At 45.4% G+C, this 21,357-nt stretch overlaps 1 protein-coding gene across 1 annotated transcript in view; it reads right to left on the bottom strand.

Moving 5' to 3' along the window:
* The window catches only part of USP46 (ubiquitin specific peptidase 46), an 88,300-nt gene that overhangs the window by 54,725 nt on the left and 12,218 nt on the right, over nt 1-21,357 (bottom strand). The window contains exons 2-3 of the mRNA XM_034671820.1: nt 14,379-14,563; nt 1,050-1,154 (exon numbers count right to left, since the gene is read on the bottom strand). Coding sequence (XP_034527711.1) covers nt 1,050-1,061 — 12 coding nt within the window. The 5' untranslated portion in view covers nt 1,062-1,154; nt 14,379-14,563. The remainder of the gene's footprint in view (nt 1-1,049; nt 1,155-14,378; nt 14,564-21,357) is intronic.

Raw genomic sequence — 21,357 nt, 5'->3', positions numbered from 1 at the left:
GCCCTCCCGCCGCGCGCCCGGCCCCGGCCCGGGCCCCCGCCCCGCCTCCGCCCGCGCCCACCCGGCCTTTCTCGTCGCCTCTTTATTTCCTGCTTCACCCTCTTTGGGCTGGAGCGCGGGGCCAGGCCCTCGCTCGCGTGGCTGCAGCAGCCGCGCCTCGGGGGTCCCCCGGACCGACACCGACGCGGCGGCCACGGCCGCCAGGGGCTGGCGGGGAGCCAGGGACGGCCTTGGGTGCTGGGCGACTGGAAGGGCCGCGCTTCGTTCGGCCCGCGGGCTGGGGAAGGCGGGCGCGGTGGAGAGGGCCGGCGGGGACCCGAGGCCGCTTCCCGTCTAAGCTCTTTCCTTCCTGCCGCTCGTCCCCCAACGGCCCCGGGTTTTTCGTTTGCGGCGAGTGAAGATGGCAAGGGGCAGGGATGACTACATCCAACTTTTAGTTTCTCCCCGTGGTTCCAGCCAGATGGCACCGGCGGGGACGCAAGAAGTAAATGGGGTCAGGACATGGGGTTGTCGGAAAGCCCTGGCCGGCAGCGAGCCCACTGCCTGGTAGAGGGTGCCGGGAGGAGGGCGCAGTCTGGGTCTGGGTGGAGGCCAGCAAGGGCGCGCTCGGGCAGTTTGTGACATTAGCAGGTACAAAAGACAAGTCTGGGTTCTGGGTGAGGGCTAGAGACTGTCCAAGGAGCGATTTGAATCCGAAGAGACAATCCGAAGAGACGGAGAACCAAACTTTTCCGCATCAAGAAAACAGACCTCTCTCTCGGGGACCCAACCTCTTTGGGTTTGGAGAAGGGTGCTGCGTCGGTGTATACACATTTCCTAAAAGGTCGTGGCTTCTGGCTCAAAGCGCGCATCTACACGGTTTAGTCGATTTGATCACCTGAAATGGAGAAGCCCATTTCCAAACGTGAAACAATTCTACAAAGTTGCAGTTAAGTGCTTTCAACAGAGGTGGTACAAGCAGAACCCGTGATAATTCTTAAACCGATATATTTAATGACAAATTGAATTAGAAGAGAAACTAATGTAATTGAAGGTAGCTTTTTTCTTACCAAGGCTAACATACTGGGAAAATATCATGCTTCCTATCCTCCCATATTTATGAAGTGTTACTCGTGTCAGGTGTGCGAGCCATAGATCGCTGATATCTCCAGAACCTGGGGTGTAAAGAAAGAAAAGACAACTACTGAGTGACGTTCTCTGGGATCATGGTGGCTCTGTATATTTCAATGGATTTAGGGAATAATACTCCTGCTTACCTTAAGTCATTCAGACAACATCTTCTTTCCAAAAAGATACTGATGGATAATAATTATTAACTATAATTTCTTACCATTGTCAGTCATGATATTCTTTACATTCATGATCTTCAATCTCCACCATAACATCAGATGATTATTATTGTCTTTTGCAGATGGGTAAAAGACACACACACCCCCCCTTGGAGGGTCAGGTGTCCTACCTCCACTGCGTGACCCACATGTCACAAATGAAGTGGGTCTGCTAAGCTGGCAGCGTACCGAGGGAGAGTAGAGCACAGCAAGACACCCAATATGGCCGGTGGGATAAGAGGCGTACAGAGGTTTTAACACTTGAAGAAAGTCACAAAACAAGCTCAGGAGCAAACTTGAGTCCAAAACTCAGGCCTCAGGACTCAATTTCACAGACATTCCATTTTAAAGGCATTAATCCAAACCCTTCAATGATATGGAAATGTTATACCATAGTAGAGTTCAGTATTTCTGCCAATATCGGCACAGTGGCTTGCAAAGTCCAGAAGACTGAAAACACCACTGACACGATAAAAATTGAACTCCATCTGATTACTGAGTGCTATATCAAAGGATCTTTTGCATGTCTTCTAACAGCCTATAGCCTAAAACTGAAGTGTTCAATATAGACAAACATCCAGATTGAAACCCAGGCAGTGAATTACATACACAACAAATCAATGAACACAGCAGATCTTGTCAGATTCATGAATAATTAAATACATTTTTACCCTACCACAAGGTTAGTATTCACAGGTCTAAACTGGAAAAGGCATCAGTTGAAGAAGAAGCAGCCTAACCTCAGCTTCACTCCGTGAGGAAACATTTGGAGGAGATAAGAGGTAAAGTCATAAAAACGTTGACAAGTTAATGACAGGACTTGGAGGGAAAGTATCTCACACATGCGGGCCAGCTAGTATAAAGGTATAGAGTCAAAACTGAGAAAAGTAGGCAAAGGGAGGGATGGGATACAGGCTAGCACTAAACAGTCTAAATAAATTTGAGGGAGGCAGTCACTCCAGGTGGTATGCGCCTTGCTCCACAAAGTGTGGTCCCTGAACCAGTAGCATTGGCCTCACCTGGGAGGCTGTTAGGAGTGCAGACTCTAAGGTTCCCCCCCCGCCCGACCTACTAAAGGAGACTCTGCATGTAACATGTGGGGAGCACTGCCCCAGCCGAATACTTGTGGTGGCATTCCCAGTTTTTGCCTGCCCAGTTTCCAGATTCTTCTTTGAGCAACTTTCCCATTTTCAGAACCTAGGGTTCAAACATGGCTGATCCTGCCCTCTCCTTCCAGAGGAAGGCACATGATCCAGGCCTGGCCAATGAGAGCACCTCTCATGGACCAGCAACAGTCACTGGTTCTACAAGGAGAACGTAATATAAACTGAGCCAATGAGAGTCCACGTGGGGCCTTTAGAAAAATAAGTACACCCCTGCCCCCCGTCCTGAGTTTGCAGAAGTGATAGGAGAAAATCTAGAGCTTCCATATTTCCATGGCCTGAGACCCACGCCAACATAGAAAAATGGAATTGAGGAATGGAAGAGAGATCCTAACAGCATCATTTAGCTACTTGCTGCCAGAGCTATATTCTGGACTTTTCAGCAACTCAAGCCAGGAAAGTCGGTGTTTTCTTTGACCAGTTCAAATTGAGTGCCTGCTACTCGCAATTGAAAGAATCCTAATAACCAGTGTCTTCCTGTGCCCGAAATGAATTAGGTTCAGTCTGAGTTCATGATGTTTCCTTTTCCTGTCTTCTCTACAAACTAAACCAATATTTCAAGGTCTTCCCTCAAATCTGCTTTCTCTATGAGCCGTTCCAAATTCCTTCCCCTACCCCCCACCACTACCAATGAACCACTGTATCCAGGTGGTTCCATACACTCCCCTCCGTTGCTACCAGTTTTCATGTCTTTCCCTCTCCCACTACCCCTCTTTGCTTGGTTGACACTCCTCAGCCTTCAGACAAACCAAGAAAAACTGAGATGCCCTCGTTAGATGTTCCTATAGCACCATCCAGCCTCCCTTCATGGACCTTATAAATATATCTATGGCACGTAGCACACAGCATGGAGTCTGGTTTTAAAAATGAACCCTGGATCCAGACTGCCTGGAGCAGCTGTATGACCTTGGGCAAGTTTCTTAACCTCTTTGTGCTTCAATTTCTGTCTCTATAACATGAAGATAGTAAGAGCACCCCTCATAGAATGTGGCTGCATTAATTCATGTAAAGTACTAAAAATATGCCTGGCACCTACTAGCCACTCTATAGAATAGCTGCTATTATTATGCATTTGATTATTTGATTAATGTCTGATTCTCAGCCCTTATCAGACATAACAAGACTGAGAGCCAGTCCTGTTTTCACTCACCATTTTACACCTAAAGAAAGGCACAGTGCCTTATCCAGAGGAGGAGCCAAGAGAGTGAATATTACATTTTCGGGCAATTGCCTCTCTCCAAGTGTCCTGGAAGCTCCTGGAGGGAAAGAAGCTTGTCTTGTGCATTTGTAAAAAATCTCATCCGGTCTCAGGCCCTGTGCCTGGCACATTCTTTCTTTTTTTCCTCATTGCCAAATAGGTTATTGCAGCTCATTTGATATGCAAATGCTAGTAAACATTTGGCTGTCCACGGGGGAAATATTTTGCTGGCTGTAGAGTCTGCAACCAAAGTGGTTTCTCTGGATTATATTTCAATTCTGTAAGGAACTTTATGGCAGCATTTTTCCTTTTCATCATGTATCAGACACCTGTTTACTAAAGACATACCTTGCGCCAAAAGCTGTATGAGTCCCTGGTGATCCTAGGATAAAAGAAGGCAGTCCCAGTGTCTGTACTACTTGATTTCTAATGCAATGTTCATGGGCATTGTTTATGGATATCTTTGCTACTTTTCTCATGCAATTAGTATAACATGAGGATAAGCTAACCTTGGACTGAGCATCAAATTAGAGTTCCTACGAAAGGGAAACTACATCAAAGATCATGAGTGTATTTATGGGTGGTTATGATTCCCTAAGCCTTCGGAACAATTGGCTTATTTTGAAGTGCCAATTGAAATGCCATGGACAGGTTTTTAAGCTAGGTTGGAACATGATTAGATTGTTATTTGCTTATACATTTTGATTAACTGAAAGAAAGCTGGCTACCATCCGGGGAAAGAAGGTTGAAGGAGCAAAAGCACTCTTTGTGAGGCAGTTAGAAATCTGTGGTGAGAGAGTCCCAGAGTTGTCAGTAGCCTGGGTTTACTTAAGAAGCAGCAGTGGGAAAACAGAAGTGGACAGATTGAAGACCTTTTGGGGATATTCAGCTGAATTTGGTGATTGACAAGGAGAAGCCGAAGATGAATCCCAGGTTTCCAACTGGAATGAGAAAGAATGTCCTTTTTTTTTTATGGGGGGGGAGGGGCAGAGGGAGAGGAAGAGAGAGAATCTTAAGTAGGCCCCATGCCCAGAGTAGAGCCCCAGATGGGGCTCAACCTTACAACCCTGAGATCATGACCTGAGCCAAAATCAAGACTCCGATGCTTCATGGACCGAGCTACCCAGGCTTCCTAAGAATGTTATTTTTTACCATAGGGAATGCTGAAGGAGGAGGTTCTGGGGTAGATGGTTGGAAAGAAGTGAGATTGATTTCACAGGTGTTGAGTTTCAGATAACCATGAAGAACCTGAACAGTTACATCAAGTACAAATCTGGGGCTCAGAAGAAATGTCGGATTAGAGATACATCTCAAATCAATTAATATATAAGAGACGATGCAGGACGTGCAGTTGTGGATGGAATTGCCTAGGGAGAGGGTGTAGAGTGGGAATGGACAAGGGGAAAGCCATGAAGAGCTCCACCGTGGAAGGATCAGGTGGAGGAAGAAGATCCAAAGAAAACTAATACAAAGCTTCTAAAGTGGTAGAGGAAAAGCAAACAAACGTGCAGCATTGCAAAAGCCAAAGAGTATTCCAAGATGGAGGGAGTGGTCAAATGCATCACGTACAGCTAAGAGGTCAAGGAACATAAATAATAATAGTAACAACGTTCAGTTCTTGAGCAAGGCTTTAAGATGTATTTAATCCTTCTGACAACCCTTTGAGGAAGGCAATATTATAATCCCCATTTCAGAGACAACTGAGGCTCAGAATATTAAGTAATTTGCCCTAATTCTATAAGTATCGTCTCAGCAGACCCTATTACTCAGGGGTCCTTCGAATTCTCTCTAGGGCAGGTTGCAGGGGATGGTTAGGATAGGACGCCTATTGGGACAGGTGGGTAAGTCAAAGGGAAGGGAGAAGACAGAGTAAAGATGTTTGGCTTTGAAGGGAAAGCAATGGGGTGGTTGAGGATAGAAGAGCTCCGAAGTACCTTTAATGGCTGCCTCTCTGCCTGATTTGCAGGGACATGACTAATCTGGCTCTGCCCCACCTCTTCCAAATTTTAAACCAAACAAGTACATCATTCTCATTTCATGCTTCCGGGTCCTCAGGCTCGTGTCTCCCCTCCGCCCACCCTCAGCCAGTTCTTCTTCCTTGTATTTCAAGTCCACTCATTCCTCAAAACTCAGCTCAAACCTGAGTCTCGTCTTCCCTTGCTAAGTTTTTATCAAAGGTCACTTTCTGTATTTCCCTAGAAACCTCAAATTCCTGGCACAATGCCAAGCACACAATAGGAGGCTCTCGATTAGCAGGTAATGATTTTATCTGAAACACTTGGCTCACTTGCTCAGAACCATTTTACTCACCATCCTGCCTTCCTGGTGGTTTTCTCTCTCTCCCAGGTCTGATCTGAATTCTATAGAACTAACAGCTTTCATGGGTAAGGGGAGGGCGGGGCTTGAAGGGAAGTGCACTGTAAGGAAGTTGAAGCAAATGAGCCCCCCTTCGAAATGAGATTTTTCTAGAGAAGGGTGCCTGGGTGGCTCAGTCGGGTAAGCATTTGCCTTCAGTTCATGTCATGATCTCAGGGTCCTGGGATCGAGCCCTGCATCGGAGTCCCTGCACAGGGGACATCCTGCTTCTCCCTCTCCCCTCCACTTGTTCTCTCTCTCAAATAAATAAATAAAATCTTTAAAAATTAGAAAAAAAGATTTTCTAAAGGGATTTGGTGATAAAGAGAGATCTCAACAGCTTAAGGGAGGCAAGAGAATCAGTGGAAAGTTTTGGTCATTTATTTGTCCCTTTTATCGTGATTATTAGAGTGGGGAGACACTGAGTATGTTTGTCATCTAAAAATGAGGGGCTAGTGAACCTAGCAGTGAGGCTTGATGAAGATAGATATTAGTAGGGTAGAGGGACAGAGCAGGAGCTCTAGAGCTTTGGGAAGGAAGAAGTCCATCCATTAGGTTGAGCAAATTAACACAAAACAGCATCCATCTTCTCAGTAAAGTAGGCAGGAAAGAATATAATTTCCATGGTCACTCCTAAGAGGTTTCAACTGCTTTGTTCACTACTATATCCCTCAGAATAGTAAGATATGTAGTAGGTGCTCAATAAATACTTACTGAATGGGGATATGATTGAAAGTGTTTGAAAAAAGATTGGAAGACCTCCAAGTACAGACTCTCTAGGTAAAGTGAGTAGTTGTTCTGTGGACTGATCAGCAATAGAACAGGCTTTCCTTGGGGGCTTTTACATTCCTTCCATATCCATAAACACTATTTTCAATAAAGGGAAAGTAGGTCTTTTTGCGAAACTATACCCCCATGCCCTAGCAGCCCATACGTGATCATCTCCATAGCTTTAATAAACCCCATCGCCACCTGGTGGGAGGGCAGGGATTCACATGTGGCACCTGGAATGAGTTCTCCTTCAGAGCGCAGTACCTATAATTCTCTTTGGTCCTGCCCTTCTAGAAAGTCGGCAACCATTGAAAACAAGATACGACTGTCCTGAACTCTCTCACTGTTCAGCTTTGTCCCCAGTTGGGGGGAGGAGGGGTTGTTAAGGCTCTACTCTTCCATTTCTTCTTAGGAAACAGAATCAGGCCAGATTAAGGATGCCACTGACAAGGCCACGTGACCAGCATCCTCCTGGTGGTGGCCGTGATGCTCTGTACCTTGTAAAGCTCTATACACATCCTATCCATCACTCACCATCAGGATAACCAAAAAGAGGTAGACTGTAAGCAACTGACTGGCTTAGAATGCTGTATTCATTGACTAAGCCTTTTAAGATCTGCATGAACTAGGCAAACAGATTCAAAAGTTTCAAGAGTAGGGAGAGGCTGCTGGGAAGATGACGGAGTAGGAGGACCCTGGGTTCACTTCTCGCCCTGTGGCCGCCTCGAGAACACCCACACTGGTGTAAATAACCCAGAAAGCAACCGGAAAACTGGCAGAACAGACTCTCCACAGCCTGACATAGACAAGAGGCCACAGCAAAGCAGATCCACCCCCTCCGATTGCTCTTGGCAAGATCCCATCAAAGCAGTGCCACAAGCCTGGCCGTGTGCACGCAGCCCAGACAAGGGCCAACACCACTCCAAAGTGAGTCCTGCCCCAGGGAGAGGGGAAGATAACCACACACACCAGTCTGACTGTGACCCCAGCAGTGGGCTGGGGGCAGGCAGCTGGTCTGACTGCAGGCCGCGCCCACCAACAAAAGCTTCTCAGGAGACAACACAGGGAAAGTGCCAGCAGTTTGGTGCTACTTTGTCTCTGGCAAACACCTGGTCTGATTCAACTCGAGCACAAGGTAGCCCCTGACTGGCCCCCTAATGCTGCAGGCACCAGACTCTGCCCACAACAGGCAGAGAGTCATCACAGACTGGACTGAATGCAAACACAGGTCCACCACAACAGTAGGACAAGCCTGTAGCAACATACGGAGGAAACACCCCTGAAGCACCATTTTCTGGTGAAAAGGAGACATTGCAGTGCAGGACCTCTTCTTCATAAAGCCACTACTTTCACGTGTAGGAGACATAACTGACTTTCCTAACACAGAGAAACAGACAATAATAGACAAAATGAGAAGGCAGAGGAATATGTCCCAAACGAAAGAGCAGAACAAAATCAGAGCAAGAGACCTAAACAAAATGGAGATAAGTAATATGTCTGATAGTGAACTTAAAGTAATGCTCATAAAGATACTCGCTAGAACTGAGAAAGGAGTGCAGAACCTCCATGAGACCCTCCACCAAGAGACACGAGACATAAAAAAGAACCAGTTAGAGCTACTGGACTCACTAAATGGAAATAAAAATAGACCGCCTGGAATAAATAGCAAATGAGAGAGAGTAGAAGAACAGATCAGCCACCTGGAGGACAGAGTAATGGAAAGTAATCAAGCTGAGCAGATGAGAGGGGAAAAAAAATACACAAAATGAGAATAAACCCTGGAACTCAGTGACACCGTCAAGCATAACAGTCGCATGATAGGGATCCCAGAAGGAGAAGAGTGATTAAAGGGGGCAGAAAATTTGTCTGAAGAAATAATAGCTGAAAACTTCCTGAATTTGGGGAAGGAAAGAGAAATCCAGATACAGGAGGCACAGAGAGCCCCCAACAAAGCCACCCCAAAGCAGTCTGCAGCAAGACACAAAGTAAGTAAGAGGGCCAAAAGTAGTGATAAAGAGAGAATTTAAAAAGCAGCAAGAGAAAAGAAAGCAGTGACATATGAGGGAAACCCCATAAGGCTATCAGTAGGCTTTTCAGCAGAAACTTTGCAGGCCAGACAGGAGCGGCATGATAAATTCCAAGTGCTAAAAGGAAAAAAAAATCTATAGCCAAGAATACTCTATCCAGCAAGGCTTTCATTTAGAATAGAAGGAGAGATAGAGTTTCCCAGAAAAACAAAAGTTAAATGCAAAACCAGTCACACCCCTGTCACACACGATGGGCTGTGGGTCCCAAATTCACAGTCCAGCCACCCTCCTGCCCAAGTCAGCATACATAGTCTGCCACTGCTCAATGCCAAGTCAACACACCTGGCGGTGCCTCAGATTGCCAAGGGCTCAGACTGACACTCTTCCCCTCAAATTCCAGCCCCTGTGCTCAAGTCTGTGCACAAAGTGGGCATAATTATAACAGCAGAATGAAGCAACCCCAACAGTGACACTAATTCTGTGGAATATATAATGGATAAAAGGAGTGTGCCAGACTGAGCACATCTCCAACAGGCATACTGAAGGACAATACATACAGCATGATTCTGGTTAGTAAGATAAACCCTGGAAAAATAAAACAAGATGAAATCAGAGAGGGAGACAAACTATAAGAGACTCTTAATCATAGGAAACAAACTGAGGGTTGCTGGAGGGGATAGGGGTGGGGGGATGGGGTAACTGGGTGATGGGCATGAAAGAGGGCACATGATGTAATGAGCACTGGGTGTTCTAAGCAACTGATGAATCACTGAACTCTACCTCTGAAACTAATAATACATTATATGTTAATTAACTGAATTTAAATCAAAAAAAGGAACCCCCCCCAAAAAAGTTTCAAGAGTACTACTTAATTCAAATAATTACAAATGGTTTATGCTGTTTCATTGGTATTCTGGTTCAACTGGAACCTTTGTAACAATGATACTGTAGATGTTTTCATTTTAGGCACACTACACTCATTGCTGTGTGGACTTTTTAAAAAAATAAGGACAATTCAAGATAGCTTACTTCCCCCCCCCCGCCCCGCCCAGGGAGAACGGTTAATTATGAGCCATTTGGTCAAAGTCAGTGTTATAAAATAATGAGTTTCAGGACTTTTACTGAGTCCTATAGATTATTATAACTTTTTAAAGAGCTATTATTATTTTGACTCAGCACAAAGCATCAAATTTTTGTTTTTAATATTTTTAATTAAAACATACATTCAGAAAGGTGGAGAAGTCTTAAGTGAATTGTCACAAAGCAGACACACCTGTGCAACCAGCACCCAGGTGAAGGACCAGAACATCACCAGCATCCTTGAGCCCTTCCCCACGCTCCTTCAGATCCCTGACCTCTCTTCACCAGGCGTAAGCCCTATCGTGACTTCTAACACCGTAGCTTAGTTTCGTCTGGGTCTTTTGTATGTGTGTGTTATGTAACCTTTTTGCCTGGTTTCTTTTGCTCAATATTATGTGTATGAGACTCAGCCCCGTTGCTCGGATTAGCTGTAGTTCATTAGTTTTTGTGGCTGTATAGTATTCCATCGTCTGAAGAGCCAACAATCTGTTTACAAACACAACGCTGGCAGATACTTGGTTTTCCTCTAGCCTAAAGCTATTACCAAAAATGCTCCTGTGAGCATTCTTGTCTGTGTTCTTTGGTGTAACATACACACACTTCTGCTAAGCATATACTAAGGCACAAAATGCTCGGCCATGGAGCTTGCACATGTTCAACCTGGGGAGATAATGCCAAACACGTTTTCTTTTCCTTTCTTCTTTTTTTTTAAAGATTTTATTTATTTATTTATTTGTCAGAGAGAGAGAGAGCGCTCACGAGCAGGGGAAGCAGCAGGCAGAGGGAGAAGCAGGCTCCTCTTTGAACAAGGAGCCCGATAAGGGACTCAATCCCAGGACCCTGGGATCATGATCTGAGCCGAAGGCAGATGCTTGACGGACTGAGCTGCCCGGCTGCTCCCCACTAGGTATTGTTAAAGAACACAGTTCAGCTGAGTAAACTGAAAGATCTGATTGGCTTTATTTAAGACTTAGGAGTCAGCAGCATCCCATCTAACAAACAGGAGGCTAGTCCAAGGAGCTGTGTAAAATGGACGGCTTTGATAGGCAGAACGGGGTGGGACAGGGAAGTTAACTAGCAGAAGAAAAGAAAGGATGGTTTCAGGCAAGGTCACCTTCCCTTTGGGGGGAAGGGCAGGGGGTCTTAGGCAGATTACCTCACCTGGGCTGATCTAGAAATTCCAGCCCAATGAGTTTAAAACCTAGAGAGGCCAAAACTGCAGTTAGGTTAGACACGAAGTCTTGGTGACTCCATTTGGGGCCTGTTGTTTCTTTCATAGCAGTTCCCCTCTTTTAATCCAACTCTCAGCCTAACTGAGAGATGTGATCGAAATTCAAGGCATTAGCACCACTCTCAGTTCTCGAAGCTTTCATTCATCCTGGGTTTTGATGACTCTCTGTGGCACTCCTGGGTCATGACTTCAGGCTCACAATTTTTTAGTTGGTCATTCTCTTTGTTCCTTTTTTGTCGTTCCAGCCTTAGGGAGATCATTTGCTTGATAGTTAGGCTGTAAACATGCATTTAAAGCTCTCAGGAGAATACAGCACACCAGTGAGATAACTGTACCTACAAGCAGGATGATTCCCAACATTTGGAGTGCACTTCAGAGCCATGGTCCCCAAGACCAAACCAATCAAAGAATGACCCCATTGAAGGAGTCACCCTTTTAAGCCAAGTGCCTTGCTCGGAAATCTTAGGTAACTGAGTTGCAACCTCCCCAGAAGCATTAATCCATGTGAAACAGATTCTGTTGGGCACAGCACAGACATCTTCTTACTCGGAACAGCTTTGGCCAGACAGTCTTAGGATCTTTGCTGGGCAGCTGGTGTCTTAGCAACAGAATCTGCAGTGTCTCCAAGAGTTGAGAGGTTTCTAATCATATTCTTATTTGTGTTTACTCCTAAACCAGGGGTCAGTCAGGGTTTCAGCATGCACAGGAAGAGAATCTCCAAACCTGAATTAAAAGTCATCTTAAGTGCTTTACAAAGATGGGTGCTGATGGTGAGCTCTCCCAGTGAGTAGGGGCAGATCTGGTCTAGATAATCATGGGAACAGAAGGGTCCGAATGTGCTAAGATTCACATAGGTAAATGTGTCTAACTGGATACATACTTCTAAGTGGGGGATGGGTGGGGGGATTGACATTGAGATTTAAAGAGAAATTCGTCCCAGGGAGGCTCTCTTGCATCATGACAAATCTAGCAATCTGAGAGTTTACCCCCCCCCACCGCCCCACACCCTTAGCGATGGCTGAGGGATACAAGTGATGGCATTATCTCTCCAGGCCAATGCTAGAGTAAAGAAAAGAAAGAGGAGAAAGGGTTTCATGTTCAGTTATAGTATGAGGTCTTGATCCAGCATCTTGGGTGAAGGCAGTCATCTTCGCTGTCAGCTGCTTCTCTTCCTTGTCAGTTGGATTTGTAGGTCTGCATCATCTGCCGGGGCCACATGTCAGCTGGAGCCTTCTTTAGCAGTGACACATGTACCCAAGGGTCAAAGTGTTCTAGTTTTGCAGTAGAGTGTGGTCAGGAGCACTTGGGAAGGTCCCTTCCAATGAAGCCCAGTCCTCCTCTGACGACACTTCCAGAAGACCTGGATACTAGGCTCTAGACTGCAACCAACAGGATCCCTTGAAATGGGATCCAGAATAGCTTCTTTAATCTGCTGATGATATGCTTAAGCAGAAGACATCAGCAGAAGACTTCCTGTAGCTGGTCATCCTAGCCTGAAAGTTGTGTCTTCAGCAGAAGATTATATACCAATCAATAGACATTGATTTGCCAGCGACTATCTTGTGTAGAGTGACTTTCTCAAAGGGAATATTGTGAACAGTCAGCAAGACCAAAGATAGTACTGTGAGGCATGGAAATCCAGTGGTTTCTGCAAGTTTTGATATTTTAAGTTTAAGGATCTTGTTAGTTCCCTCAACTTCGCCTGATGATTGAGGGTGATAGGGACAGTGGTAATCCCAAGAGGTTTGCAAGGTGTTCATTAAGGCTCATATGATTTACCCAGTGAAGCGGGTGCCTTGATCACTGGAGATTATAGAAGGGTATACCCCAAGTGGGAAACACATTTTCTTTCCAACAGTTTCTTGGCCATTGTGAGGACATCAGCCTTGTGGCAGGGGAGGCCTTCAGCACACCTAGAAAACATGCATTTGGTAACAAGAACATATTGATAACCCATATACCAGTGGTAGTCGAATGAAGTCCAGCTGCAGGCATTCAAAGGGTCCCGAGGGAGGAGATCTGAGGCTTCTCGGGACAAAAATAGTTTGCCAGGATTATGGCTTTGGCAGGTCAGATATGGCTGGTAGACTGTTTTTGCAATTTTACATAAGTGTCCCCACCAATATCTATTTATAATTTGGGTCATCTTAAATGCCTTAAGGTAGGGGAAGGAATACGGAAACCGAAAAATGAAGTTAGGTTTAGGTCCAGCTCTTTGTTTCATTTACAGCCATTGTTCACCCATCTTAATTTCTCTGACTCAGGAGCAGACTGTTGCCATGTCACCAGGATATCAGGATAGCAAACAGCTGGCAATGAAGCGCCATTTTTCGCAGAAGCAGAATGGACTTCGTCCGCGTGTGCCACAGTCTATAGAATCCGTCGCTTCCACCTTTGCAGGAAAGTCAGCCGGGACACCCCTGGGACTCCGTGCTTTCAGGGTGAGCCTTCATTTTGATGACAGCAATTTCAGAAGAGAAGAGCCATAAGAAGATCATTTACTTGTTGCCCATTTTTGATTGGGGTCCCAGAGGATGCAAGGAAACCCCTTGGTCTCCATAACATTCTAAAATCATAGATGACTCCAGGGGCGCCTGGGTGGCTCAGTCAGTTAAGCATCTGCCTTGGGCTCAGGTCATGATCCCAGGGTCCTGGGATGGAGCCCCTATTGGGCTCCCTCGTCGGTGGGGAGTCTGCTTCTCTCTCTTCCTCTCCCTCTGCCCCTCTTCCCCCGCTCATGTTCTCTGTCTCTGTGTGTCTGAAATAAATAAAATCTTTTTTAAAAAATCAACTTAAAAAATAAAATAAAATCAAAGATGACCCCAAAGGCATCCCAGCTATCCATATCGATATTAACAGTATGTGTTACTGACAGCTGGCACGCTCAGGTAAAGCACGGAGCTCTGCGGGTTGTGTGGATTGAGCTTGTGAGAGTTTCCCCTTTCCAGAATGTCATTTAGAGTAATATCAGCACAACCAGTCCGAAAATTTCCTTTTTCTCCTCTGCTGTATGACCCATCAACAAACCAGAGTAGAGCGGGATTGGTTAAAGGGGTATCTCCTACGTCGGGATGCGGTGTCGTGAAACGGAACTCCCTACCTCGGCTCTGAGGCTCAGCTTCATCAGCTAGAGGTAGTAACAGAGCCAGATCAAGGGTGTCGCAACATTTAAGATGTAGATTCGGCGGTGAAAGCAGAGGGATCTCAGGAAGTTAGTCTACTTACCGAGAAATGTGGCGTCCGTTCAGAGTGAAGACGACTTGGGACAAAGTGTGAAGTTTCCAAGTAAACGCCGTTCCCTAGGGTCAGATCTGCAGACATCTGGGCTCACTCCACAGCTGTGGCTCTGGCTTGAAGACAGCTGGGCGGGGCACAAGCCCCTGAGTCTCGCTGCACGCTGGCGTCAGCGCCTGCGTACAACGTTCGCGCATGAGCATTCCCAGGGCTTGATTATCCCCGCCCCGCACAAATAAGGTGAAAGGTTTTAAATAGTTAGGTGGCCCTGAGGCAGGTGGCTCTTCCAGCGCCTGTTTTAGTCTTACAAAAATCTGCTCATGTTTATCTTTCTAAGCAAAGCATTCAGGGACTAAGATTTTAGTAAGTTTACCGACTGGAGAAGTTAATAGAGAAAAATTAGGAACCCATAGTCTGCAATAAATCCACAAAGCTGTCCCTCACTTGTAGGTCTCAGAAATTCCTGAATTAGCTTAATTCTTTTTGGAGACTGCTGAACTGCTTCGCTCATGACCCAGGTACTGAACAATGTCTGGAGATTGTTGTAGTTCTGCCTTAGAGACTCGGTGTCCCTTTTCAGCTAACTGTTGGAGCAAATAGAGGACCCCTCTTTTGTAACTAAGCTCAGCAAAAGGTCATCTCCATGTTACAAAAGTTTCGGTTTTGGAACTGGAAGGTACTTAAATCTCCGTGAAGTTACTTGAGAGAAATAAGAGGGGGGGGGGGCTCGGTGACCCTTTGAGGCATAACTAGGTACAGTGTCGATCGTTTCAGGTAAAGGCAGATAGATATTGGCTGATGATGTCTCCCCTGAACAGAGGTGCACAGCAGTGACATGTGGGTCGAGTGGAACTTATGACATAAGGGTGTTTGGGTTGGGAATGCCTGGGAAACCGGAATAACCATCTTATTCATAGCTCTCAAATCTGGAACAAACTGCCCTCCCTGCCCATTAGGTACCAGGATTAACAAAATCGGTAGGGACTAGGTCAGGGAATAATTAGCCCCCCGGGCAGTAAGGTCTTCTATTATGTATGGGTATGAGGCCTTGTATTGAGGTTATGTAGGGAGACGTTACTTGTATCTGTCTGAATCTTTATGGATTCTGTACTCCTTATTTTTCCAAAGTAAATATTAGAAGCCCACAGATTTCCGAGCTCTTCCATTAAATTCAGGGTTGGAATTCTTCCTCTTCTGTGTCAAGGACAGACTCTGAGGAACATAAAAGATCAGGTTCAGGTTGGTCAGGAAATTCTAAGGTGAAGTCTCCATTGGAGGCAAAATGTATTAGCCCTTTTAATTCAGAAAGGAGAGCCCTACCTAATAGATGGACTGGAACTGACACAACAAAAAGGAATGTTTTTCCGTAAAAGGCCTGAGTCATTTGTACTGGTAGAGAGAAAAATTCTCTCTGAACTTTATCAGACAGCCCCCACCCCCAACAATGGAAACCTCCTTTTTACTTTGAGGTATATGTCATCTTGGGAGTGGGGTGTAGGGTAGAATGTGTAACCTTGGTATCTATTAAAATTTGCCAAGGTTTCCCATTAATTTTAACTTTAGCTTTTCTCTTGGCTATTTAAGGGAGTTTCTAGTAATAGTCTAGCAGAGAAGCCCTCAGGGTCCCTTCCACTGTGTGAGGGGCTCTCCTTTGCAGGTAAGTGGAGGGCATTTGAGAAGAATTTACATAGGACCTTTGAGGACGATCTCTTTCCCGGTGCCCCAGTTGATGACAGCTGCGACCTTGATCTTTGGACCAGCGTTTTGATAATGGACCCCTAGGAAGGTGCAGCGCTGGAGGCCCAGGTGTTGTTTTGGGTCTCTGGCCTTGGAGCTGTAAAGCTAATAGCTTGGCAGATCGTTGTTTGCAATCTTACTCCAGGGTCCTTTGAAAATGCTCAGCTTTAGTCACGAGTTCAGTTAGACTAGTGGCCTCCCATCCTATTTTCTGCCTTTTTATTGATCCACTAATCTCGGGAGATAATCCATGTACAAAGAGGGCAGCCAGAGCAGGCTGGGTGACCTTATTTATTGCGTGGAACCCCAAATGCCGTAGAGAAAGGACTATACACAGACTTTAAAGTCCGTCAGAGAGTCATCTTTCGTTTGCAAGTTTGTATAACAGACCAATAAGGACGGACAGGGAAGACTCTAGGAGTGGCTTATAAAAGTTTGGCTGCTATTTTGTGAGCTTTTGCTGGTCCCCGAGATGTTGAAGGCCAAGATCTCAAATATCATCTTTGGGAGTTTGCCATCTTGCTTCCTGCATCCAGTTTTGGGCTTCACCGGTCGTACCAACGTCTGTACAAACTGATAGAGAAACAGGTAGTCTGGGGGCACAGACCCTAATAATGACTCTAAATTCTTCAAAAAAATGTTGGGTTCCTCCTTAGGTGTAGGGCATTCTTTAACTCTGGCCCTTAGTTTCATCTTTGGCCAAGGTGTGAAGGGTGCCTGAGGACGTTCACCTGCAACCTCAAAGTTTTCTTTTAAAAGGAAACTGTCTCATGGTGTCTTCAGCATGGAAGGGCAGTTCAGACAGACCATCAGTAAAATGTGGGTAGTCAGGTAAAAAAGGACAGGGGAGTAGTAGGAGTCACGTCAGTCTTACTATTTTTTTGTTTAAGGTATCTCTAGTGTCTTTAATTTTTTATTAGCCTTTTGTAACTAGTCTTTTAATGAATCTACTTTGGAATCTTAAAACCTTCTGGAAGCTTCTGCCCACTAATTAAAGTAGGCATCCCATTCCACGTGTCCAGCTTGGGATCACTTGCTCTCAAATGTGTTTCTTAAATGAGCAATCTTGCCTAATCAGAACATTCCCCGTAACAGCCGTTGTAATTCTAGGTTATCTTTAGTAAATGTTTGCCACTGTGCTAGATATGTGCAGCTTCCCAAACTATAGATTTTATTTATTTATTTGTGAGAGAGAGCTCCCATGAGAAGGGGGGAGGGGCAGGGAGAGAGGGAGGAGCAGACTCCCTGCTGAGCAGGGAGCCGGCTGGCTGCTGGACTCCATCCCAGGACCCTGGGGTCATGACCTGAGCTGAAGGCAGCCGCTTAACTGACTGAGCCGCCCAGGCGTCCCCGGACTAGAGCTCATAAACATGAAAGTATCAGGTGTGCCAGAAGGTGGCGTGCTCAATTCTTCGGATATAAAGGATCCCATTTCTTAATTTAGCTAGGTCTTTGGATTTGCTGGAGCCAAACTAATCCCAAAGAGGTCTTATCATGGGAGTCTTCTTGCAGTGGTGCACCTACAACACCCTTTAAATGCTCTAACTGTGCCACCAACTCTTTTGACTTCTGAGATTCCCATTAGCAGCTGGCCCTTATGTAATATTCACCCAAGGCCTTCCACTAGACCCTGTCTAGCCCAAACTGGACCCAGTCTGACCCTGGACCCAGTTCAACAACCACCAATACTGGGTGGAATCTGGGGACTGGTGAAAGATTTGACACCCCAAAGAACTGCAGACTGATAGCAGACAGCTGCCACCAGCAGTCCTCAGTGTGGGTTCTGGGGATGGAGCCATAGGCCCGGGTTTCTAGTCAAATAGGGAACTGTGGAGAGTCAGATCAAGAGCTCAAAGCAAAGAGAAAGGAGCTCAGAACTGAGAACATATCAACAGCCCTTGGGAACAGGATGAGAGAACACGAAGGGTTCATGGGTGCCATGCCTGTGTTTCTTGTTCCTAAAGCTTCCAGAGGTTCTCTTCAATTCACCACTGCCACCAAATCTGTTAAAGAACAAAAATTCAACTGAGTAAATCAAAACATCCAATTGGATTTATTCAGTGTTTAACGAACCAATGCAGCATCCCATATAAGGATGTTCCAAGAGACTGTAGAAAATGGAGTGCAAACTGAGGGCTTCAGAGGGGAGGGGGGTGGAGGAATGGGATAGGCTGGTGATGGGTATTAAGGAGGGCACGTATTGCATGGTGCACTGGGTGTTATATGCAAGTAATGAATCATGGAACTTTACATCAAAAACTAGAGATGTACTGTATGGTGACTAACATAATATAATAAAAAAATTATTTAAAAATGTATATAAAGAAGATAGGCTTTTTCAGATTTTACCTTAAAAAAAGAAAAGAAAATGGAGTTCTTGGATATGCACAACTAGGACAGGACAAGAGAGTTATGTGCAAAAGAAAAAAAATGATTGTTTCAGTCAAGGTGACCTTCCTTTAGGGGGAAGAGAAGGGGGTCTTAAGCAAGTTACCTCACTATTGCTGATCAGGAAATTCCAGACTGAGGAGTTTAAAATTCCAGTCATAGGAGAGGCCAAAACTGCAGTAGGTGTTAAGGTATTAAGTCTTTGTGGGGCTTAACATAAGTGACTCCATCTTGGACCCGTTGTTTCTTTTGAACAGTCCATATGCTGTAATTATATAGCCATGCTTTCTGTCTCAGACTAATTAGCAGACAACTTGACACTGAAATCTAATCCCAGCAGAACATGTTATCTGGCTATCACTCTTCAGAAAAACAAAAGCAGTCTGTCTCAATTCCCACTACCTTCTTTTCCTGCACGTCAAGCCTTAGAGTTTTCATAAAGCAATCCACATAGATACTCAACTCTGTTTTCCTCTGAGGATTTGAGAAGGGGGGCTAGCTCCGTAATGTGATAACTTCCTTGTAGGAAGATGTCACCACTGACCCGTAATCAATAGAGCAGGAAGTTTGAGTTATGGCTCTGCACTGATCCACACACATCCATCCCGAGCTTCTAGGTGACCAATGGCACCCAACTGCAAACTTCTAGCCTCTGGCTGGTGACCAGAATAGAGCTAACTTATACCTGTAAGGTTTATGGCTTGAGTCTCTGCTAATGGCATCAGCAAACTGGCTTTAGACTCTAGCTTTTACTCATCTTGACCCGGGAAATATAAGTTCTCTTCCATTTCGTTGTGGTATTAATTTACAGTACAGGATCCCCTAAATCAGAAGCCCCAAAATGGTGGTCCGCAGACATATTTAGTTTAATAATCGCTGTGTTTAAAATCCGTTTGAATTAATGCCCACATTTGAAATCTAGAGAGTTCGCATACGAATTCAGATTGTTGGCCTCTCTTGAAATGTCAAAAGCTCTCTCCATTCACGGTCCACAGGTCCACATTCCTGGCCACAGCCAGAAGGGACTGAATGGAGGAACTTGCTTCAGTAGAGACCTGGCTCCCTCACTCACCAGTCTCCTACCCTGGCCTCTTCACTCCTTTATGCTACCTTCCTGGCCCCCACAGACATTGGAGTTTATGACCGCCTGCTCTAATCAAATGGCCTCAAGCCCGGGTTTCTGCCCAGAGGCAACAATTCCAGACACGGGCAACAACTGGAAGAATGCACATCTGGCTCCCTGCGGGGTTGCTCAACCGGGTCCTCTGCCATGCCCTTTCCGTTGGCTGGATACTGGCACAGCACAGGGCTTCGCTGGCATACACTGGGAATTTCATTCATCCAGAGAGATCTGGGATTTGTGTCATGCTCTAGGACCCTGAATCCCATTCTGTCTTCCCAAGTACATGGGCAGAAAATGCCGAATGATAGCCTTTAACTTTCTCTGATCTGCAAAAAATTCCAATTGACAGGCAAGTTTGTTTCATCTTTCAAGCACCTGTATTTTTCTCCCCGTGTGTGTCAGTGCATTCGACAATGCTATTTAAAACTCATAAAGGCAAATGAAATTACATTTTTATGGAAAACCAGCTAAAAAAATGTTTGGCTTAAAATGTCAGGCATTAGGGGACTTTAATAAAATACTGAAAGTGAGTTCCCTAGAGGAGATGAGCAATTCAAAAATAGAACGTATGAGAACAGTGCTAATTGATACTTAAAATATGAATGGCGCTCCGTGTCCTAACGGATGAGGAACCATGTTACCTGATCAGATGACACAGATCATGCAGTGGGAGTCTCTGAGGCCCCGTGAACAGCAGCTGTGTGGGATCTGAGGCTGTGGATGTGAACAGCACTGGTCCATGAGAATCCACAGGAGAAATTAGTTCAATGCCATGTAGAACCACACCGTACAGGTTTTAGGGTTGTAAAAGTTTCCCAGAATTCTAATAACAAGTTGTCGTCAGAACCTAGACCGTCTCAACCACGGTATAGCACTGCAGAGAAGCCAGTGGTCTATAGCACTGCTCTCGTCTGCTGGGCCCTTCTTGAAGGACCTACGTGTTTGTTTGTTTTTGTTTTTTAAAGATTTTATTTATTTATTTAACAGAGAGAGAGAGAGCAGGGGGAGCAGCAGGCAGAGGGAGAGGGAGAAGCAGACACCCCGCTGAGCAGGGAGCCCCACGTGGGGCTCGATTCCAGGGCCCTGAGATCATGACCTGAGCTGAAGGCAGGCACTTAACAGACTGAGCCACCCTCCTGAAGACTTCCCTTCTCTGGAATCATCAGTGGTTAATCCCATGCACTTATTTTAGAGTAACTGCTTAGATGTGTCCCCACTTGGTGCTTTGTCCTCAAGCTCAGACGAGGTGGTCCCCAAAGGCTCTCCATTCCACAGCTGTTTGAGAAATCCCTGGAGGGAGTTTCTTAGGCATGCAGATTTCAGGGCTTATCCCCAAAGACTTGAGCCTGTAGGTCTTGGTGGGGACCGGGAATTCACTACATATTAACCAATGTTCCAGGGGATTCTGACATATGTGTGGGCCATGGCTGTACCTTAAGGAATTTGTTATCTCAGAAGGCTGATGCCAACATTTCACGATTCCATCTACAGCAACAATTTAAAAACTTACTTTTGATGAGATGTAAAACATATAAACGTTCTGAATTCATAATAATATGAAACCTCCCTGTCATTATTGGAGGTTGTATTACTCTGAAATTTGAAAAATAAAGGAAAAGTATGAACTGTTCCGGAGGTAACCAAATCATGTTTGAGGGAAAGTTTTTTTTTTTTTTTTTAAGATTTTATTTATTTATTTGACAGAGATAGAGACAGCCAGCG

The sequence above is a fragment of the Ailuropoda melanoleuca genome, chromosome 11 (assembly GCF_002007445.2).
Source record: "Ailuropoda melanoleuca isolate Jingjing chromosome 11, ASM200744v2, whole genome shotgun sequence".
Taxonomy (NCBI): domain Eukaryota; kingdom Metazoa; phylum Chordata; class Mammalia; order Carnivora; family Ursidae; genus Ailuropoda; species Ailuropoda melanoleuca.
Note: the sequence above shows the minus strand (reverse complement) of the source record. Positions and strands in the feature narration are given on the sequence as shown.